We start from the raw sequence: 19,795 nt of genomic DNA on the forward strand, positions 1-19,795 counted from the left end.
AGATGTTAAGGTCCTTTTGAAGTTGATGGCTTTTCCTGTAGCCTTTCAGGTCTGTGCTGAGATGTCTTTGCCTTGTGCCATTATCTTTTTTTTTTCTCTCTTCTTTCTGTCTCCTACAGTTCCCTGCATGGATGAATGCAGAAAAGGTCTTTTCAGAAAAGGTCTATAAAGGTCTTTTGTAAGTTGCTATTCATTAAATTCCCCTTCCTCGCTCCGACTGTGTACAGTGTTAACAAGAGAGCTCTCAGGACCCTTGGGCATGGCACTGCTGTCTTTAAACCCTCCATTACCTCCTGTCCGTTGTGGCAGCAGCATGTTGCTGGAGTGTCACCTCTTCCCAGCTTGACTGAGACCCACATTTCAGCAGTGAGTGGTGTTCTCCAAGTCCCTGGGAGTAGCAGGGGAGTTCTGCAGGCTCTCTTAGTTGGAAGGTGTCAGGCAAAAGGAAGATAGCTGCTGCTGCTGTGTTGCAGTAGTGAGCACATCCTTTATCAAGCCCTTCAGTGGCAGCATTGAAGGGGGAGTTGCTTTCACACTGGGACTGACAAGCCGAGCACAAACAAGTGAGATGTAGTGTGTACATTTGCAACTCCTCCTGCCATCTCTGTTTAATCAAAGCAGTGTACCCTGCAGGCTTTCCCTGGAGCTCACTGCAGCTCCTGCCTTTTGTTTGAAGGGAATTTGTTTGGCTCAGAGTAAATATAACGTGGCCTTTCTGTGACGATAGCCAAGACACCGTTCTGTGGTGCAAATGGAGGATACCAGCAGCAACAGCCTCAGTATCACCTGCAATGTGCTCTGCTCTCGTGGTGCTTGTATGACAGTGAGGGCAGTGTGGGGTGGCGTTGTCCAGAGTGCTCTACCCAAACCTAAGGAGGGTGAAAAGGTGACATATAGGAACCAGAGCATGTGCTGTGTGGCCAGGTACAGCTCTCTGGTTGCTGAAAACACCCAGCCCACCATGTTAATACTACATTGTGAGTCAAGGTTCCCCTGGCAACCCCTCAGGCCCCAAGCTGAATTTCTTTGGGCACCTGCATATGGATACTTGAAGAGAAAAGATGCTTTAGGAGCTTCAAGAGGAACTGAAGCTGGCAGTTATGGGATTTTTTAAAGGGCCACTCCAGCTCTGCTGTTGGGCCTTGCAAAGCCACTGCTACTCCTGTGATCTCAGAGGAGTGGGAAAGAGGGAGTTCTTTCAGGCAGATGAGCAAAGGCTTTGATGGTAGGCGAGCTGTAAGTGCAGTTCTGCCATTGCTACCTTGCTTTGTCATTTCAGGAGCAGCACTGTGTAATGGTCCCATGCTGCTGGCAGTGCAGGGCTGGCCCCACTCCCCTGGTGCAGAAAACACTTCAGTATCCTGGCTGGTAAGGATGGGACTTTCTGTCTGTGTAGATGGTGGGGTTTTATGTGGTGGGGTTTCCCCTGGCAGCCCCAGTGCAGCTCCGTGGGCCCTCCAACCCCTCCGTCTTCAGCCCCAGCCCCACGGTTGCCTGCCTACAACTCCTGGGTGCTCTGCTCACTGCAGCAGCCGCAGGGCAGAGAAAAATCCACGCACTTTCAGATTCACACACTGCCACTGGAGAGGCACGTGCTTCCTGAAGTGCCTTGGAACCCTCTGCCTACCTCTAGGACTGGGAAACACGTTTTTGTGCATATTCCACCTGGGTTAGGAGAGCACCTCCCTACTGCAGCTACTGGTGTAGTGGGTTTTGGGAATTGGAGTTGTCATTTTCCCAGCCTAGATGTATTTAACAATTGGTTGCAGCAATGGGTGTTTAATTCTCTTGCTAGCATTTCCAGGCCAGCTATTTAATTTTATTTTTTTCAAACCCTCTTGCTTCTGGAAATCCTGTAATCGAATCCAAGCTCTGTCAATCTAATTAGTTTTGAAGTGTAGAATCTCCATAACTTAGAGACCTAAATAAGCAGCTTAATATGAAAACCTAGTTTCTCTCCCAACACGTAACACCGTTCTGCATTCCCCCACAGAAATTCCTCCTGAACAACAGCCCACTGCAATTGCTCTCCTATCCCTCTGTTAACCTCCCTCCTCTCTTCCCCAGCCTCTGCCCTGGCTGTGTCCATCGGGAACCGAAACAACCAGGCGCATCCCTCTGCTGCTCTGCTTCAAAGAGTCTTTCATGATGCTGCTTGTGTAAAAGATGCTGATGCTGCTTCAAATGCCAGCACAGAGCGGTCCGGGGGCGGCATGGAGCAGCTCCTGGTGCTGCACAGAAGCCGGGCTGGGCAGGGGGGCTGCACTGGGAGACTTCACGGTGACGTGAGCAGGCCCTGCGTGTGCTGCAGAGGGGGATCTCTGGAATTTATGGAGGGCAGGCTGCACCACAGAGCATGGCCTGATGTGGTGCAGGGAAGGGCAGCTGCTGAGCAGGGCCTCTGTGCTGTGGTGCTGCACCACTGGCTCCTCTCTGGGGTGCTGTGAGGAGCTGGCAGGGAGGAGCTGAATTAACTTCCTTGGTGCAGCATCCATCCAGGTCTCCAGCAGTGTGTTGTCTCTCTCAGCTTTCCACTGACTGAAGCAAAGCTGAGATGTCCAGTAGATTTACGTCAGAAACGCACTGCTGGCCCGAACTACAAAGACTATGGCTCTATAGAGGAGTGAGGTTTTCAGCCCTTTTGTATGGGTAGAAGGTTTTAAAAAAAATGAAAATAAGGGCAAACACACACACAAAATGGAAAATCACTTTTAACTAGGGCAAGACTGGGGCATGTGGTTTAGGCTTTGCTTATGTACCCTTGGCAGAGCAGATTCAGAACAAGTGTTTTTGCCTGCTGCTGTGGCGGTGAAGCAGGAATAACCCATCCCCCTTTCCTGGTTTCTCTGGTTGGTTGTCTCTGCAGTGCCCTGGCCAACTGTGCTCTTCTTTGACCTTTTTTCCAGTAGAAATGATGGTGCAAATATGAGCAAGCACCCATTCATCAAAAAAGAGTTGTGGGTATCCTCGGCTGAGCGTGGCCAGAGTCCTTAGAAGCTGCAATTGTACAAGACAGGTGTTTCTCTGCTTCTCGGCCAGTTCTGCTCTTCGATTTCAATTTCTATTGTTTTGTTTGTGCTTTTAATTATTTGCTTTCAGTTGCTGTACTGTATTGTGTTTTTTTCAGTGCAAACCGACCCAACAACCTTTCTGTGCTGCTGTGGGGTTTTGCTCATGAAGACCCTGACCTTGCCCTGCATTGGAGCCACATCCCATGCAGGCCACACAAGATTTGAGTAAAGGAAGCAAACTTTCCCACCACCATGAGAAAAGGTTGTTATTTTCTTCACCTTTGCTAGTCTTCCCCTTTGTTTTTTGTGTCTCTCTGGTTTTCCTGGGACTGACAAGGAGTTTGGCTCTGCAGCACATTGGGTGTGGGGAGATCTGCATCCACCGAGATCTCGCTTGGCTCCGACAGCCCAAGGTGGAAGCCACGTGGCAGCAAGGCGAGCTCCCAGCAAAGTGAGCGTGCCTCCAGCAGGAGCTAGAGGGATTTGGGCATTTATGCTTCGTCAGGAGGTTTCTAGCTGTGAGAGTGTGCCCGGGGGAGCACAGCTGAGCTGCTGGCCTTGGGGAAGCCAGGCAGCAGGCCGGCTTGCTCTGTAATTGGGGGCAGTAACCAGCTGCCTTTGATGTCTGAGCTGGGCTGAGAAAACCTGATGGCAGACTTCAAAGTCTGTTGCGCCAGCTCCCCTGATTATCTGTAGGCTTCTGGCGCGTCCCCCAAGACTGCCAGATTATCCCAGCTAATGCTGTGCTCTTCCCCGTGTCCCCCCCACCCTGCCTGGCGCCAGCCTCTTGCTTTCAAGGCTGCAGCTTCCATCCCTCCCTGTCCTTCTGCCTCTCCCCAGGCACTGTGGGTGTACGGCAGTGGCATTTCTGGGTGGGAGACAGAGCTCCCGAGACTTGTGAGGCAGAGGCAGCATTTTCGGAGAGCTTGCCTACAGCCTGCACCCCTGGGCTGTGTTCTTCCTCCCCATTTGGTCACAAGAGCAGCCTGAAATGCGGGGAGCTCCGTGCAGCTGCTCTTTGCAAGGCACAGAGGTGTTTACAGCCACGAAGGCACCAGGTGCCTTTCCCTGCCTTTCCCCTCCTAACAGGCTTTCGGAAGCAGGGCTCCCACCCACGCTGCCTCAGGGCATGATGCACAAGCTCAGGAGGGCTGCAAGGACAGGCCTGTGTTGGATTTTTCCTCTTCAGCCTCTCTGCTGGGACCTCAGATTAGTCCCTGGCTCCTTTTGCCACCTGTTCCGGTGCTGAGGGAGCCCCAGGCTGCTGGCAGAGATGTGATGGGCAGGTTATTGCTGAGGGCTTGGCTGGGATGGGGCGAGGAGGTGGCAGAGCCTTGGGGCTGAGCAGAGGCCCTGAAACCCACACCTCTCCCAGGGCAGTTTGCTTTCACCTGGGATATTGCATGGCAATGACAAAAGCTCATGGGGAAACCCTCCCTTTTATGAGCTGGGCTTTGTTTCCTCACAGAGCAAGCAACTTGTACAAATCTGGATTTGCCGGTGACATGGTTTGAGGTCTGATTTCCTTTGGATGGTGGTGTTTGCTGTGACTTTTCAGTGGAAACCAGCAACGAATGTGATGGCTACAGGCTCAGGAAACCACAGATTCCCTAACCCCAGGAGCCCAAACGGGGTGAGGGAACTCATGGGAGCCACATAGCCTGACAGGGATCTGGGTTGCAACCATTCCCGTGTTTGCCTAATAGCTTTTGGTTCTCAACAGACTCTTCCCCCCTAAAACCCAACACTGATTACTGGGTCACCTCCTTCATCCTCACCAACTTCCTCCGCAGCATTTCTACCCTGTGCCTTATTCCCATCTCTCCCCAGGCTCACTGCAGTGTGTAAGGTGAGCGTCAGCACTTGTCTAGCCAGGAGGTTTCCAAGTCACTGTGGATGTTGCTGATGGCTGCTCTGCTCTTTTAGGCAGAGCCTCCACCCTGGCTGCACTGGGCTTGGTAAAACTTCCCATGCTGCATTTTTGGTGCCGTTTTTCTGGAAAGCTTTGACCCAAAGTGTCTGAGCAGCATCCAAAAAGGATGCATTCGAAGGGATCCAGGGAGAGGCAGGAGGAAGGAGAACAGGTATGAAGGCATGCAATTAAAGGTGGTCATCACCAGTGTGAAAGGCAAAGCTAGAGGTGTGGGCAACCCAATCTCCAGCTTTATGCTCTGGAGTGGGAGATGGTGATACCCTGCTGGAGTGTGCTGACAGGTGGCCCTGCTATGGTGCTGGCAGCAGCCAGGCTGTTCCAGGGGCTAGAAGCCGGGAGTGTTTAGTCCCTATGGGCCTCTGCAGCACTTCACCAAGTGGGGTGCCTGGGCACATGTACCTCCTGGCTCAGAGGAGGCAAGTTCTTTGCTCCATGTAGGTACAGACAGGGACCCTCTGTGCTATTCAAGAAGCATATTTCCTTGTCATTTCCTGTCTGGTGTCATCCCCAGAAAAATAGGGCAAGGGAATTTTTCTCCCCATGGATTTGGAGTCACTGATGCAGCTTCTAATGGCAGTGCTGTCTTTGTGAAGAATTCTCCGATCCCCTTCCTTCACTCTTCCCTGCTGTATGTCTGGTTGCATTGATTTCCCAGGGAGGAAGAGAGTGAGTTTTAGACTGTGCAGTCCCAGGAAGAGGGAGCTGTTGGTTTTGTCCATGGAGCATCATTATTGCCAGGGATAGGGCTGGGCCAGGCAATCCTATTCTCCCCAGTTTCTCTACTGCAAATGTGAACAGCGACTCATGCATCATTAGAGTTGCAAGCTTGGAGTTAAACTGTCCCCGAGTGTGTGTTTATCTGCACACTGACTGTTGGAAGCTCACTGAGGTTGAACTCCAAGTTTCCTTTCCATTTACTCTGTCACTGTAGCAGACATGCTTTTGATGCTTTTCCGTCCTCCAAAATGGTAAGTGGGTTGGCTTACTGTCAACAGGATGATCCCCCAGGGCACTGCTGGGAGTGGGTTGCTCTTGGAAAGCAAACCTCTCCGTCCCTTTCCTTCTGAAATGGGAAGGTTTCATCCTGCAGCAGGGAACGTTAGCCTACCACAAGCTATGGCTCTCTCTGTGCATGGCTGTGTCCTGCTGCCACAGGGCACCGGCCCTCCTCAGGGTACAGGTGGGATCCTACAGGGACCTCTGCCTGTTGCCACAGCCTATCCCCCTGGATTTGGCTTTCTGGAGAGCTGTGTGGTGCTGTGGGAGCTGATGAGGAGCCGGCTGATGGAGGGTCAAGCCTTGCAGCAAGGGGCCTCTGCCTCCACCTCCCAGCCTCTCAGGCTGTCGTATGAGTTGGTTTTATAAATGGGGAAAGGAGGAACCTCATGTTTGTTTTGGGTTGTTATCCCTGAGCTAATTAAGTCATTCAGTCAATCCCGCTGGCAGTGTCAGGAGCAGCATGGCTCAGGGATAAATACTTGTGCCACCTGGGGAAAAAAAGCCCGACAACCCCAAAACAAAGAAAACAACCCCACCCCAAAAAAAAACCCCAAACCAAAAAGCCCAAATAATTTCAGAGAATGTCCCTGAGCCCATCTCTAGAGTTTTGGCTACATGCCTCAGAGACTGGGTTTTGCCTCTCCAGGATATGCCCCTATCAGCCTCCCACCATGTCCCAGGAAACCCCTGGCACCTGCCAGCAGGAGCAGCAGCATGTCTCAGGCAATGCAGCCACAGCACTTATCTCTGGGAATGTGCCAGAGCCCCTGGGACTGTGCTGGAGCCTCCTGACCTCGGTCTTCCAGTGCAGCTCCCTGTGATTTCATTGCTCCTGCAAGGAGTGCTGGGCCAGGATCTCCCACATCCATGTGCCTGCCCACGGGATGTGCATACAGGATAGAGTTCTTGGCCAACTCCTGGAGATTCTGTGGTGATCCTTCAAGAACCAACAAGCCAGCTGGAGTGGCTGTTACGATTCTCCTGACCCATGTAGTGGATGGGGTGGTGGGAGTGCTGTGGGAGAGACACCCCACTTGGGATGCCCCACTGCACCCTGAGGCAGAGCTTGATCAGCCATCTTCAAGGCGCACTACAGGCCACCCCAGCCTGTACCTAAGGCCTCATGCTGCTGCCTGCAGCCATGGGAAATAAATAGCTGCAGGAAGCTTCAGCCCTAGAAATGTGCTTCCATCCCTCCCTGGAATCCAGCCCCTTGCCCCCTCCTTGCTGTTAGCAGGGAGCAAGCTACTCCATGCAATAAAGTGGGAGGAGTGATACAGAGGTTTAGCCCATGAGCTGCTGTTGGACAGCAAAGCCACAGCCAGTAGGCACCCACAGGTGGGCTTCTGGCACAGACACAGTGGCAGAGGGGCTTTGGGCATCGTCACACTTGCCCAGCTGGCCTGGGGACAGGGTGCTGGCTGTCACCTCCCAGAGGGTGTTACTTTGCACCCTGCTCCGTAACTTCTCTCTGCCATTCTAAGCAGAGGAAACCACCACCGACAGACAGTTTCCTCCCAGCAACTTTCTAAGTAGCGGGGCGGCTGTCGCCATCGCCCGGCAGAACCTACCACCACCCCTCTGGGAGAGGAGAGGATCCACGCACAGCGGATTGCCATGGGCCTGGCACGGTGCCTGGCAGCTGCCTTCCTCTTTCTCTTCCTCCTGGGTGAGTGCCCTGCACAGTGGCTGGAGCTTTCTTGGAAGTGTTGTGGGGAAAGCAGAGCACAGGGGGCTCAGCCAGTGCTGGTCTGGCTCAGTGGCCATGGGAAGAGGTGCATCAGCATGTGCTCCTTTTGCACTGTGTTTCCACTCCAAAACGAGAGCCCAAAGCCTAGGAGGGTTTTTGGTGAGGGGATGCGCACATCCTCGTTGAGTGGCTGATTGGGGTGTGGAGGGTGTTACCTTGCTCCCTTTCCACTGGGAAGGAATTTCTGAAGGTTTCCTAGGCAGTGCTGTCACCAGCTCTCTTCCCTGGGCATCACGGTTGGTTTTTTGACTCAGGCCTGTGTCCTGTGGGCAATCTGCTTGGTGTGCATGCTGAGCACCAGACAGAGCGAGTGTCACCACTGGGAGCTATGCAGAAGGGGAGGGTCTGTGGGTGGCAATCCCCAGACCCTCTGCAAGCAGAAATGGAGGGGGGCTCTTGATGCTTCCTGGTGCCCCCTGCCTTCAGAGGAGCTCTTGCTGACCCCCTCTCCTGTGTCTTCCTCCGTTTCTGCCTATGGAGCATCCCTGAAGCAGGCAGCCTGCTGCTGACCTCCCCTGTCCCATGTCCCTCAGCTTCTGCGTTGCATGTCCTACTCTGGCAGTGATCAGCTCTGCACCCCTGCTCCCTTTCCCCCCCAGTTTGTGCAGGACCTGAGAGCTTAGCCCTCTTAATTTTAACACACCACAAGCTTCCTCCAGTGATCTCAGCCTGGTTGCTGCTGGTTGAGAGAGGCTCTTCAGGCACGAACGGGCTTGGCAGCCCTCTCGCCATGATGCTCTGGTCTCTGTCGTGTGACCCCCAGTGTGGCAGGAGACAAGAAAGCTCAGGGCTCTGTTGTTACACGACTTGTTCTTGTGATTGTACCCCTACAAACACCGTGCGTGCTGACAGGTCTGACCACTAGCCAGCGGGCAGTGACTGTCCAGAAGGGGCCTCTCTACCGCGTGAGGGGGTCCCACGTCACCCTGTGGTGCAAGGTGAGCGGCTACCAGGGCCCGGCGGAGCAGAACTTCCAGTGGTCCATCTACCTGCCCTCGGCCCCCGAGCGGGAGGTGCAGATCGTCAGCACCGTGGACCCCTCCTTCCCCTACGCCATCTACACGCAGCGCGTGCGCAGCCGGGGCATCTTCGTGGAGCGGCTGCAGGGGGACGCCGTCCTGCTGCACATCACCGAGCTGCAGGAGCGCGACGCCGGCGAGTACGAGTGCCACACGCCCAACACCGACGAGAGGTACTTCGGCAGCTACAGCGCCAAGACCAGCCTCTCAGGTGGGTCCTGAATGAGAGCCATGCTCCCTGTGGGGCAGGTTTCTACAGAAGTGGTCGTCTGTCAGAGGGACAGCTGGGGAAAGGGGCAATTAATGGGGCTGAGGTAGGTATGTCCAGATATCCCCTTGCATATTCTCTGGTTATTGCCTCCCAGCCAGGGCAAGGGAAGGGAAAGGAGGCCTCTGCTCTCCCATGGCCTGACTTCAGCTCCTGACACAGACACAGCATGTCAGAGCTGAGCACTTAGGAAGGCAGGAGTTTCCAGGCTCTGCGCATTAACTGTTGTTGTCTTCTCAGGTCAGGGTTTGGGAATTGTCCCAAGTGGGATACTCACAGATGGAAGGAGGTAGCAGCTCTTGCAGACCGCTGGGGAGGGAAGGCAATGGGGTGGAGAGACAGAGGGAAAGGCCCTACTGTGAGCCCACCAAGTCTACACGGTGGTATGGTACTTCCACTTGGTGTTCAGCCCTGTTTTCTCCTGTATCTCGGTGTTGCACCAGTCTACATTTGGGATAGCGGGGGGATGGATTTTAATCTCCTTGGCATTGCTTAATTAATACTGGCTGTAGTTTGACTGAAGATGGCACTGCAAAGAGATTCTCTGTTTTCGTGTTTGCTGAGGTTTTAGTCACTTCACACCTCAACATAAGCGGCTGGAAGCCTTGTCAGTCAGCTACAGAAGGTATTTCTCCTATGCTGTTGGATCCCTTAGGCCCTGGTCGCAGTTTCTTGGGAGTTGTCCTATGCAGGGACAGGAGCTGGACTCAGTGACTCTTGTGGGTCCCTTTCAAATCAGGATATTCCATGGTTTTCTGTTTCTCCCCCATGCTCAGTGATTGCAGACACGCTCCTGGCTTCCATGGCTCCTCAGGCCCTCACCCTCTCCGAAGGGGATGCGGTGGAGCTCACCTGTGAGGTGTCCACGTCCACTGACCAGCACACCCATCTCTCAGTTGGCTGGTTCCTTCTTCAGGGAGCAGGAGACCACCGCGCCAAGGAGGTCCTCACCCTCTCCAAGGACTTCATCCTGAAGCCAGGTCCCTCTTATGAGCAGAGGTTTCTGGAGGGCAGTGTGGGGCTGAACAAGGTTGGGAACACCACGTACAAGCTCTTTATCAGGGGAGTGGAGCCATCCGACCAGGGGCAGCTGTACTGCGAGGCAGCTGAGTGGATTGAGGATCCTGATGAGACGTGGAAGGACATCTCCCGCAAGCAAACAGAGAGGACTTCACTGGCAGTTGTGAGCCAGGGTAAGGCCTTGCAAACTCACATGTCGGCTCCAGCTCCCTTGTGCGTTCAAGGCTCTACAACAGCAGATTTCAGTGCCCCTTCACCTGCCTCTGCTGCAGCCCAGGGACACGCTGGGCACTGAGGGGGTGGGCTGGGCTGGGCTCAGGGCCATGGCAGTCCCTGACTTACGAGCTCTTGGTGCTTCATGCTTTGGCTGTTCATGCAGCCAAATCTCCAACGCCAGCAGCAAGCACAACCTCACAGACCATGCGAGGTGTTAGCAGAGGGTGCAGTGTGTGCCTGCAGCAGGCTGGCTCCTTGGCAGTGCTAAACTCCAGTGTTTGGCAAACAGTGTTGTTTACACTGCCTCGAGGCTCTCGTGGCCTTAATAAAGTGCACCCCAGTCAGCTGCTTGTCACTGTGCCTCAGCCACAGGCACGGAGCGACACGGGGGTGGACTGCATGTGCTGCTGCGTGGCTCTTGTTGGGGGTGGCTTGTCTGTCCCTGCTGCCACCAGCCCGCTCGTTTCCAGAGCAACTGGTGCTGCTGTTTATCAGGCCATTCCTCTGAGCACCCTGCCACAAGCCTTTGCTGGCTGTGGTCCCTCCCTCTGCTCTTCCCCCATACTTCCCTCTGCTCTTCCCCCCGTACTTCGAGGTACGCTTTACCTCGAAGCAGCCAAGACAAGGCTGTGGCTAGCTGGTGTCCTTTAACATAGTGTGCAGTGAAATGGGAGCAAGTCTCCCACTGAGAGCCTGCCTGTGGAGGTGGTGTACCCTGTCCCCACACCTCAGGGCGGGTGGAGGAGGCTACAGAGCAGAGCTGGGGCAGTAAGGGGAACTGATGTCTCGTGGGAGGCTGGTGAGTCAGAGCAGGAAACCAAAGAAACAAATGGGTGAGAACTAAGCACTCCCTATGTGGCTCAGGGGAGCAAGGTATCAGGAGGAGGGGGAGTGAAGTGTGTTCTCTTGTCAGAATCTGTTTCCTGGAACCTGTCTGACTGGCAGAGCTTTATTCCCCTCATTGTGCACTGTTTGCAGCAAAGGCTTTCCAAGCCTGCTGCTGCTTGGGGAGCAATGGCAGTCAATGCACTTCCTTGCATCCACTTGTTGGAGAGGGCTTGTCATGATTGGAAGTGTGTGGCTTCAGGCATCAGTGCCTCGGGATGGTTTAGAAATAGAGAAACCTTGTCAGAATTTAGAATTTGCCCTGTGGTAACTGTTAAAGGTAGAAGGGAGTGACGGTGGTGAGAGGGCATTATGGTGGCAGTATTGGGGCTGCTGGTACTGCCATGGAGGGACAGCAGTGGGCGTGCAAGCCCTCAAATCTGCAGGGCTGGTTTCTTCCTCCAGCACCCAGTGGCGGAGCCCAGGCTGCAGGGCTGAGCACCCCATCACACCGAGAGCCAGTGACCACTCTGACCATGGCTAACTGCTCCATTGGTTTCTATAAACTCTCCAGCAAATATTTAGGAATGCCACACATATCTGCAGCAGCTGGGATTCCTGTTTGCAAACTGTTTATGAACCAGTGTTTAAATTCACAGGGTACTCTGCTTTCAATAAACTATTTTAGCCCTTCCAGTTGTGGTCTGGGAGCTGCTCTGTTTTACTTCCAAAGCATGTAACCTTTCCCTTGTTTCGAGACTCAGGGGGCTCCGCAGTGACCCAGGGAGACAGAGTGGTATGAGCCAAGGAATCGGGGCTCAGTCCTACCTCCAGGTTTTTGGCCATGCCAGTGCTTGTGGGGTCATGGCACAGGGTTTTGGGGTACCCAGAGTGTCTCCTGCTTTCAGCCACTGTCCAGCCAGGCTGATGCCAGGAACCAGGGGCTTTGACTGCCCAGCGAGGGAGGTGAATGGTGTCATGGGATGCAGAGATGGGGTCCTTACCTCAGACACAGCTGACTGCCCAAGAGGGTCTGCCAAGGGGAAGATGACTTTAGGTTCCCCCTGTCACTGCCCTCTTTGCTCAGCATCTACTGCTAACTGGTATGGGGGGTAGGATCCACCTCATCTTGCTTCCTTCCTACCTCCCCATGCTGTGACAAGTCTTGACATTTCTGCTTTCTGTAGGAACTTAACCCAAAGCCTCTCCAGCTTGGAGAGCATCTCTTGCCCACAACCCACAGGAGCCACTGGGAGCTGCAGCACGCAGGACCAGCCACAGCAGACTCAGACAAGCCAGCCCTTCATGCACCTTTTTCCACCACATGCAGCAGAGTTAAAACCACCACTGTGATAAAACCCCTTTGTTCCCCTTTTTGGCTTACAGGGTAGGTGTTCCATGAGGTAAAACAGCTCCAGGAGCTCCAGAGCAGCACCTGCAAAAGCTGATGCCTCTGAGTTAGGGCAGCCCTCAGTTCAGATGCCTGAGCTGAGCAGGGGGTGGCTGTGGCCCAAGGCTGTCCCAGTGAATGCTCTGCTCTGTTGGGTTTAGCTGTTCTTAAGGGGGGAACCCAGCTCCCCAGGGCTCTGGCACTTCCTCCACCTGTGACTGCTGCTTAGTGCCTGGAGCTGGCAACCCTCTCCTCAGGGGCAAAGTTTTCCATCCTGATCACTTTTCTCATGAAAGAAAACGTTTCAACAGAGAATTCCCTCCTGTTGCCCTCTGAAAGGCTGCTGGTGCTGCCAGGGAGGAAGGAAGCAGGGCCACCCATCACCCTCCTTGTTTTTGATTGCCCACAGGCAGAGACCTCTCCGTGGACATCGCTGCTGCTGAACGCTCCCTTTCTGAAGGGGACACCTTGCAGCTAAATTGTGTGGTGGGAGCCCCAAAGAGCAGCAGCAGACACTTTAAAGTGCTTTGGCTCCTCAACAGTGTGGAAGTGGCCATGGTTGACCACCATGGGGTATTTATTTGGGAGGAAGAATACAAGGAGAGAGCCAAGCTGGGGCAGCTCCGAGGATTCAAGCAGAGCAATACAGTTTATGTCTTCACCATCTCTGAGGTGGGGCTGAAGGACAAGGGTACTTACCAGTGCTCTGTGTCAGAAATGAAGACTCCTGGAGACTCATACAGCATCCAGACCAATGTGTCATCAGGCATACAAGTCAACGTGAAGCCAGTAGGTGAGTAAATCCTAACAGCTGCTCTTCTGGGTACTGTCTGCAGGATCCTTGAGTGGGGAATGCTTTAGGTCTGCCCTGATCTTGACAGGGGCAGCAAGAGTGCAAATATGCCAAAGTTTTTGATACATAATGGGAAAAGCATTTGCTTTAGCAAGTATTAGCCTGACAGACACAGTAGCTGTCAACGAAGTGTAAACCTTTAGCTCAGTCTCTTCACAGTAAGTTTTGGGGCAAAACTTAGATGGAATTCTGAGGAGTCTGAGTCCTCCTGTGTCTTTGACGCTGAAAACTGGGCAACATCTGTTGCTACGTCTGAAAATCACAGGAAAACCCAGCAGAGCAGGTATGTCTCGGGAGGAGGATCATTGCCACTTCCATCAGGGTACTCTCCCTGCCTTGGACGGATGATTTGTGAGAAACCACTCTAAGAAAAGTTTGTAGGAGGCTCTTGGTTTCCTTGTCATAGCTAGATAATGGTTGTTCTGATGTAGCTGGGACTCTGTTTCTTAACTAATTCTTTATATATCAATGTCCCAAGAAAGACATTGAACAGAAAAAACCCAAACCAAAACAAAAAACCACAGCCACAAAGCCTTCTCCAAACTTACAGGAAAAGGCCGGTTGAAAATTTCAGACAATTCCCCAACTCCTTTCCTTTCCCAATGTCAAGACTTATCCAGCAGTTCCATTTAATGCTGCAGTACCTCTGGCTTTTCCTAAGGAGCACAACATCCCCCCCCCAACGTGGTAACTGTTGTTTGCAGAGAGCCACATGCGCCTGTCTGTGTCCACCAGCACCCCACGGATCACAGTGGGAGACTCGCTGATCCTCCACTGTGAGGTGCAGGGAGCCACCGGCCCCGTGTCCGTGCAGTGGTGGCACCTGCTACCGCAGCACCCAGGGCACAGGGTGCTGGTGGCCGCCATGGAGCAGGATGGCACCCTGAGCCTGGGCAGTGCCTACCAGGATGGCCAGACTCGGGGGAGCCTTCGGCTGGAGAAGGACACCTCTGGCACTTTCACCCTGGTGATCCCCAGCACGCTGGACGAGGATGATGGTGGGCAGTACAGGTGTGAAGCAACGCAGTGGCCCCGAGGCTGGAACTGGACAGAGAAGGGGGAGGCAGCAGTGACGGTCAGCTCCATGGGTAAGTTCAGCCACCCCTATTTCTGGGCTGGAGGCAGTGATGGAGGAGTGGGTGGATGCATCTCAGTAGGAAATGGGCCTGCTGTGCACTGAGCTCTGCTGTTGCTGCAGGGTGACCTAGGGCTGATCACTTGGCCCTGCATGGCTTCCCCATTTCTAGCAGGATGCTAGAGTCATCCATGGGATGTTTTGGGAGAGACCAGTGGGAGACAACAGCTGAAATGCTGAGAGACCTGACGGGCACTATCTTGCTCGGCAGGTCTTTCTGTTGCCTTAAGCTGAAATACAAAATAACTGTTCTAGAAGCACAATTACTCACAGTAATTAAGTTCAACAAAGCTACTTGATGAGTTGTCTGGTGGTGTTTGTCAGAGATACAATCCTGGTGTGCTGGCCTCTGACTGCTTCTCCTGCCCTCTTGTCTGAGTGCAGAGCTGCTAATCTCCACAGTGTGCAGTGCCCACATCCTTTCTTCTTGGCTGCCTTTATGGAGAGGCAGCTTTTGGCTGTCATTTAATGTGGTTTTACTTTCTTGTTGCTGGGCTGGGTGCCTGAGAGCACCAGTCAGGCCACAGGAATTGTTCAGCTTTTGTGGAGGGTGGAGGGAAGCAGCAAACAGGACAGCAGCATCAGCGGAGGATCCCTGGCTCCTCTGGTGTGGCACGGGGGAACTTGGATGAGAGGGTACTGAGGGTTTTCTGGGAAACTGGGGGCGGGGAAGTGTGAGATAGGAGAGGGCCAGGGGCTGCATGGGGCTGGCAGAGCACAGTGCAACTAAGTGGAGAGTGGCAGTGGCAGAGGAGCAGCAGCACTGCTGGTGCCACGGCCCTGCAGTGCCTGGGGCAGTGGTGACAGGGCTGTGTGAGAAGGGTGGCAGTGAGGTGGCACAGGGCAGGACTTCTGTCCCGACACCAAGGGCTCTCTCCTCCCGAGCAGGTCTCGGTCTGCATGCCACGCTGAGGAGCCGAATTGCCACCATCAGATACGGGCAGAGTTTTGAACTCTTCTGCCACGTGAACGCCGGCTACACCCTGGAGAAGGTGCCAGCGTCTGTGCGGTGGCTTTTCCAGCCCAGCCCCGCCGGTCCCTTCCACGAGCTGGTCCGGGTCGTTCCCAGCGGCACTGTGGTCTGGGGGACTGCGCAGCCACACTTCCAGGGGAAAGCCCAGCTGTCGAAGGCTGACACCTCCTTCAGGCTGCACATCCACAGTGCCTTGCCTGCCCCTGGGGGGGCATACCAGTGTGAGGTGGAGGTCTGGAGGAGGAACACCCTGCCCCTGGGGCAGCCAGCAGCCAGCACCAGGTCCAATGTCGTGGGGATAAAGGTGGTGCTGCCAGGTGAGCAGAGCCTTCAGCAGAGGTCTCTCCTGCAACTTTAAATCCATCAAACATGACCCAGGGCAACCAGGGCCACTGATGTCTGGGGTATCCCCAGCAGGGTCATCTCCCAGGGCTGAAGGAGATGGTGCTGCCTGTTCTGTTGCTTCCTCAGCACCTGACAAAACCTTGCAGGCAAATTTGGTGTTGGCAAGTGGCAATACCTATTTGTTTGCAGATCATGCCAAGCATACAGGGATCAGCCTTGCCACTAGGATTTTAAGCCTGGTTTCTGGAAAGAAGGAGTGCCCCCCAAGAAGCCCAGCTGAATGTTAGGGGTGCAAGGTGCACCCCATGATGTGGGCTCTGGGAGGCAGAGAGAGACCAGCCCCTGAAGCTGATGCTGGGATATGGCTGTGTTTCCTGACCAGAATAGTCAAGGTTTTTCTGAGAAAGCACCAGGGCTCTCTGCCGGGCTGGGAGCCAGCACTGAGCGTCGGGGTGCCAGGGACTCCGTGGGGAGGTATCTCCTGCCAGGCAGGGCTGGGCAGCCCAGCCCAGGGTTCCCTTTTATGGCCACCCCTGCAGGCAGGGTCTGTGCTGCCCTCCCTCCTGCCAGCATCCCGATGGGAGCCTCGTCCTCTTATGGAAGAGAGATGTTGCAAACAGACCTCAGCCCCCCGGCCATCCTGCTTCCTGCCCCTGGCAGCACCAGGGTGTCAGTGTGCCCTGCTCACAGCTGGGGCTGCTGCCGGGACTGCAAGGTTTGTCCTGGCCAAAGCCTCTGAGCCTGTGGAGGCAGGTGTGAGAATATGGGTTGGTTTATTTTTTTTTTGCCCTCGTGTCTGTTCTGCCAGCCAAGGAGAGTTCTCGCTCTTTTTTTCATGCATCAAGTGCTCCTTCCTCTAAAATCCTTGGATTTTTGGAATCACAACCCAGTGAACTGAAATTATGCATTTTTCATGTTTTTTAACTGATGGGTTTGCTGTGCCGTAAGTGAATATATTTCCTTCCCTGTCTGGGCCCTTTGCTCTGGTGCTCTCTCCTGTTCCACTGCTACTCTTTCCTCACCCCTGTGGAGCTGACTGCTGGGATGCTCTGTGTGACACCTGAGCTCCAGCCAGCTGGGGCAGGGTAGCACTGAGGCGAGGGGTGACGATAATCAGCATCTCTGAGCACACATCTCTAGTGTAAATGGCATTAGGATGAGCAGGTGTAACTGCAGAGCATCTACACAGAGGAGATGGTAGCAGCAAGAGACTACAACATTTGGCTCCAAACGTATTGCAGCTGTTGTTGGATACTGAGACACTGTAAAGAGGGTGGGAGCTGGGAGAGGGTGATGCACAGGGGGAGGTTGCTGCTGGCTCTAGTGCCATCTCTCTCAGAAAGGCAGCACGAGCCAGTGAAGGATGTTTGGGAAGGTAGAGAAGTCTGGGGAGGGAGATGACTCAGGAAGCAATAGGGTGAGGCGAAGCTGCAGAAAATGAAGCTGCAAATCATGAAAATCACCAGCCTACTTCTTCTCATGTAGAACCTCATAGCTGAAGCCTGCTGAGATACTGGAGTTTTTGACTTTTTGCTTCAGCACTTTGTTTACTACTTGATGTCAGTCGGTACTTTAGGAGTTCACATGCTGCTGTGGTCTATGGATCATCTTCAGATGGGGGGGACACCCATGAAAGATTATAACAGGCGGGGAAGGAGGACAGATCTTCTCCATTTCCAATTTCTTGGGTGGGGTCTCATCATTATTGTTTCATGAACCTATCAGTGCAGCTGCCTGCTGTGGCTTCCCTCACACTGGAGTGAGCTGCAGGGGTTTTTTCACCTCGTGTCCCTCAGGCCAGCAGCCCACATGGGCCATGCCCTTCTGCCTGCTCCACTGCTACTGGGCCAGGCAGAAAACAAAGCATCAGCAGGCACGGGTCACAGGGAGATGGGCAGCAAGATGCTTGGCTTGGTTAATTAAATTGAAAATGAAAGGGAAAACAGCACCATGGCTTTATGTGAGAAAGGCAGAGGCAGGCAGCTGCTCTGCCTTTTTGGTAATTGATCTTTAGCAGCAGAGAGAGGAGATCTGGAGCTAAAACAAAGGGGCTTTGCAGCAAGTGCTCTGCTTCCTCTTGAGGTGATCTCTGAGAGTGTAACCGCAATTCTACTCATCAAAATGAAGTGCTCAAAGCAGTGGTTCCTGTGCCTCCTCTCTGCACTCCAGTAGCTTTTCCTTCTCTGGAGCATTTTCTGCCCCAGCACATGTCAGGCCAGGCCGTGCTCAAGCAAGACCCTACCTGCCCCTCGTCCCCTGGCAGTTCACTGACTGGCTGAGTGGTATCCTCGGTACGGAGCAGATGAAGTTAAAAATTAAGTGTCTTATTTTTTCCAGTGTGATCAGTTCACCTGTCACAGAAACATAGGATGGTGGAGATTGGCAGGGACCTCTGGAAGTCACCTGGTCCAACTCCCTGTGCAAGCAGGGCCACCTAGAGCAGGCTGCCCAGAGCCATCTCCAGATGGCTTTTGAGTACCTCCAGTGTGCCCCTCCGAAGATTTGTGCTTCCATAGAGCCAGCTCTGGGATGGGTATGGTTTTACATACTGCAGTTTAAGACATCAACTTCCATCTAGTTCCCAGGTGTGCTCAAGTCTGTGTGATTTTTGTGGTGGATCTGATGAATTTGCACAGTGTCCTAATTAGGGTGACTGCTGTCCCTTCTCTTCTGCTTTTTGCCCATACCTGTTTCTTCAGAGCAGCAAATGTGCACTGTGAAATGCAGGTCAGCACTTTGATCCCTTGGAAGCATCCACCTCCCAGACATCCTCGTGAGTGTTGCTGTGGAAATCCAAACCACTGAAGTGAGGCAATAAGTGGATACTGGGTCTTGTGCAAGTCCCTCTGAGGAGGGAACTGTCAACCTTTTGGTGAAAATGTGGTTGACAAAGGAGGAAGAGCAATGGGGTACAAAAAACAGCATAAGCACGGAGATTTTGTTGGCAGATTTGACATAGAGGCAGAGGCCTTACAGGGATGTAGAGAGCCATTGGCTGGGATATTTTGCTTTGACCAGTCTCAAGAGAGGCAGCGAAGGCCTCTGAAGTGGATTGCTTGAGTTTTGAGAAGAAATGCTTGAAGGAAGGGGAAATATGCAAGCTTTCCCCTGCAGTGTCCCTCTTCCCCCTCAGCCCCTGTGGGAGAAGCCACAGCTCCCTCCTGTCCCAAAGCCCTCTCCACAACCTGCTGCCATCACATCCCTTGGGAAGGTGCTGTGGAGGAGAGTGCCCTCCTGAGCCTGTGGCCAAGGCTGGGGGTCTGGGACATTCTGAGGGACCATCTCAGTGTGTCCTCTGTTGCCTGTCCCCAAACCAGCACCCAGGGGCTGAGCTTAAGGGAGCTCAGTTGTCCCCAGCCTCTGTGGCAGAGGGTGTCCTGCTGCTCAGCTCATGTGCAAGGAAAGTGCTAAGAATGGAAACTCAGGCTACAGTCCCTTAAAACCGTGATGGTGTCTCCTGAGTTATTTCTGCCTACCCAAGGGCGGATACCTGTGTGTACTCCCTCCCCTGATTGCTGACTTCATCTAACAGAGGTGGGGTCTCAGAGTGGAGGGGGGGGTGGAGGAGAAATGCAGGTAGTTGGAACACCTTTAAAGATACGGATTTGCAGCCTTTTCACTGCTGGAGGAGAGGTTCCAACAACAGGTGATGTGCTGTGGGAAGAGGGTCCCTCAAACCAGGAGCAGCACAGACACAGCAGGACCAGCAGTGCCTGCTGGCGGAGGGCAGAGCCGCAGGCAGCACTACAGTTCCACTCTCCTCAACTGCACAGCTCTGAACCATCACTGGGTGTGAACACAGAGGTGTGCAGGACTCTGTCACGTGGTTTTGGATTAATAACCACAGCAAACACCTGAGATGGCAACTGTTAGTGAAACCCACATGGGCTCTGTAGTCTTCTCTGCGATAAAAGACACTTGTTCACAGTCTCCAAAGGCGTGGGTGGGTTTTGTCACATATGTGTGAGCCTGCTGATGGAAGCAGTGGTAGACAGACACATTTGCTTCAGACAGAGGCTTTGCCTCCAAGCTCCAACACAATGGTTGCCTCAGTCCCC

The 19,795-nt window shown here is 53.7% G+C and overlaps 1 protein-coding gene across 2 annotated transcripts in view; it reads left to right on the top strand.

Moving 5' to 3' along the window:
* Positions 1-7,435: 7,435 nt before the first annotated feature.
* CD101 (CD101 molecule) overlaps positions 7,436-19,795 on the top strand; it is a 16,075-nt gene continuing 3,715 nt past the window's right edge. For both annotated transcript variants that reach the window (XM_008631552.2, XM_017731475.1), the window contains exons 1-6: positions 7,436-7,612; positions 8,546-8,923; positions 9,757-10,173; positions 12,841-13,224; positions 13,989-14,372; positions 15,308-15,709. In XM_008631552.2, the coding sequence (XP_008629774.1) occupies positions 7,561-7,612; positions 8,546-8,923; positions 9,757-10,173; positions 12,841-13,224; positions 13,989-14,372; positions 15,308-15,709 (2,017 nt within the window). In that variant the 5' untranslated portion in view covers positions 7,436-7,560. The remainder of the gene's footprint in view (positions 7,613-8,545; positions 8,924-9,756; positions 10,174-12,840; positions 13,225-13,988; positions 14,373-15,307; positions 15,710-19,795) is intronic.

The sequence above is a fragment of the Corvus brachyrhynchos genome, unplaced genomic scaffold, assembly GCF_000691975.1.
Source record: "Corvus brachyrhynchos isolate BGI_N302 unplaced genomic scaffold, ASM69197v1 scaffold152, whole genome shotgun sequence".
Classification (NCBI taxonomy): domain Eukaryota; kingdom Metazoa; phylum Chordata; class Aves; order Passeriformes; family Corvidae; genus Corvus; species Corvus brachyrhynchos.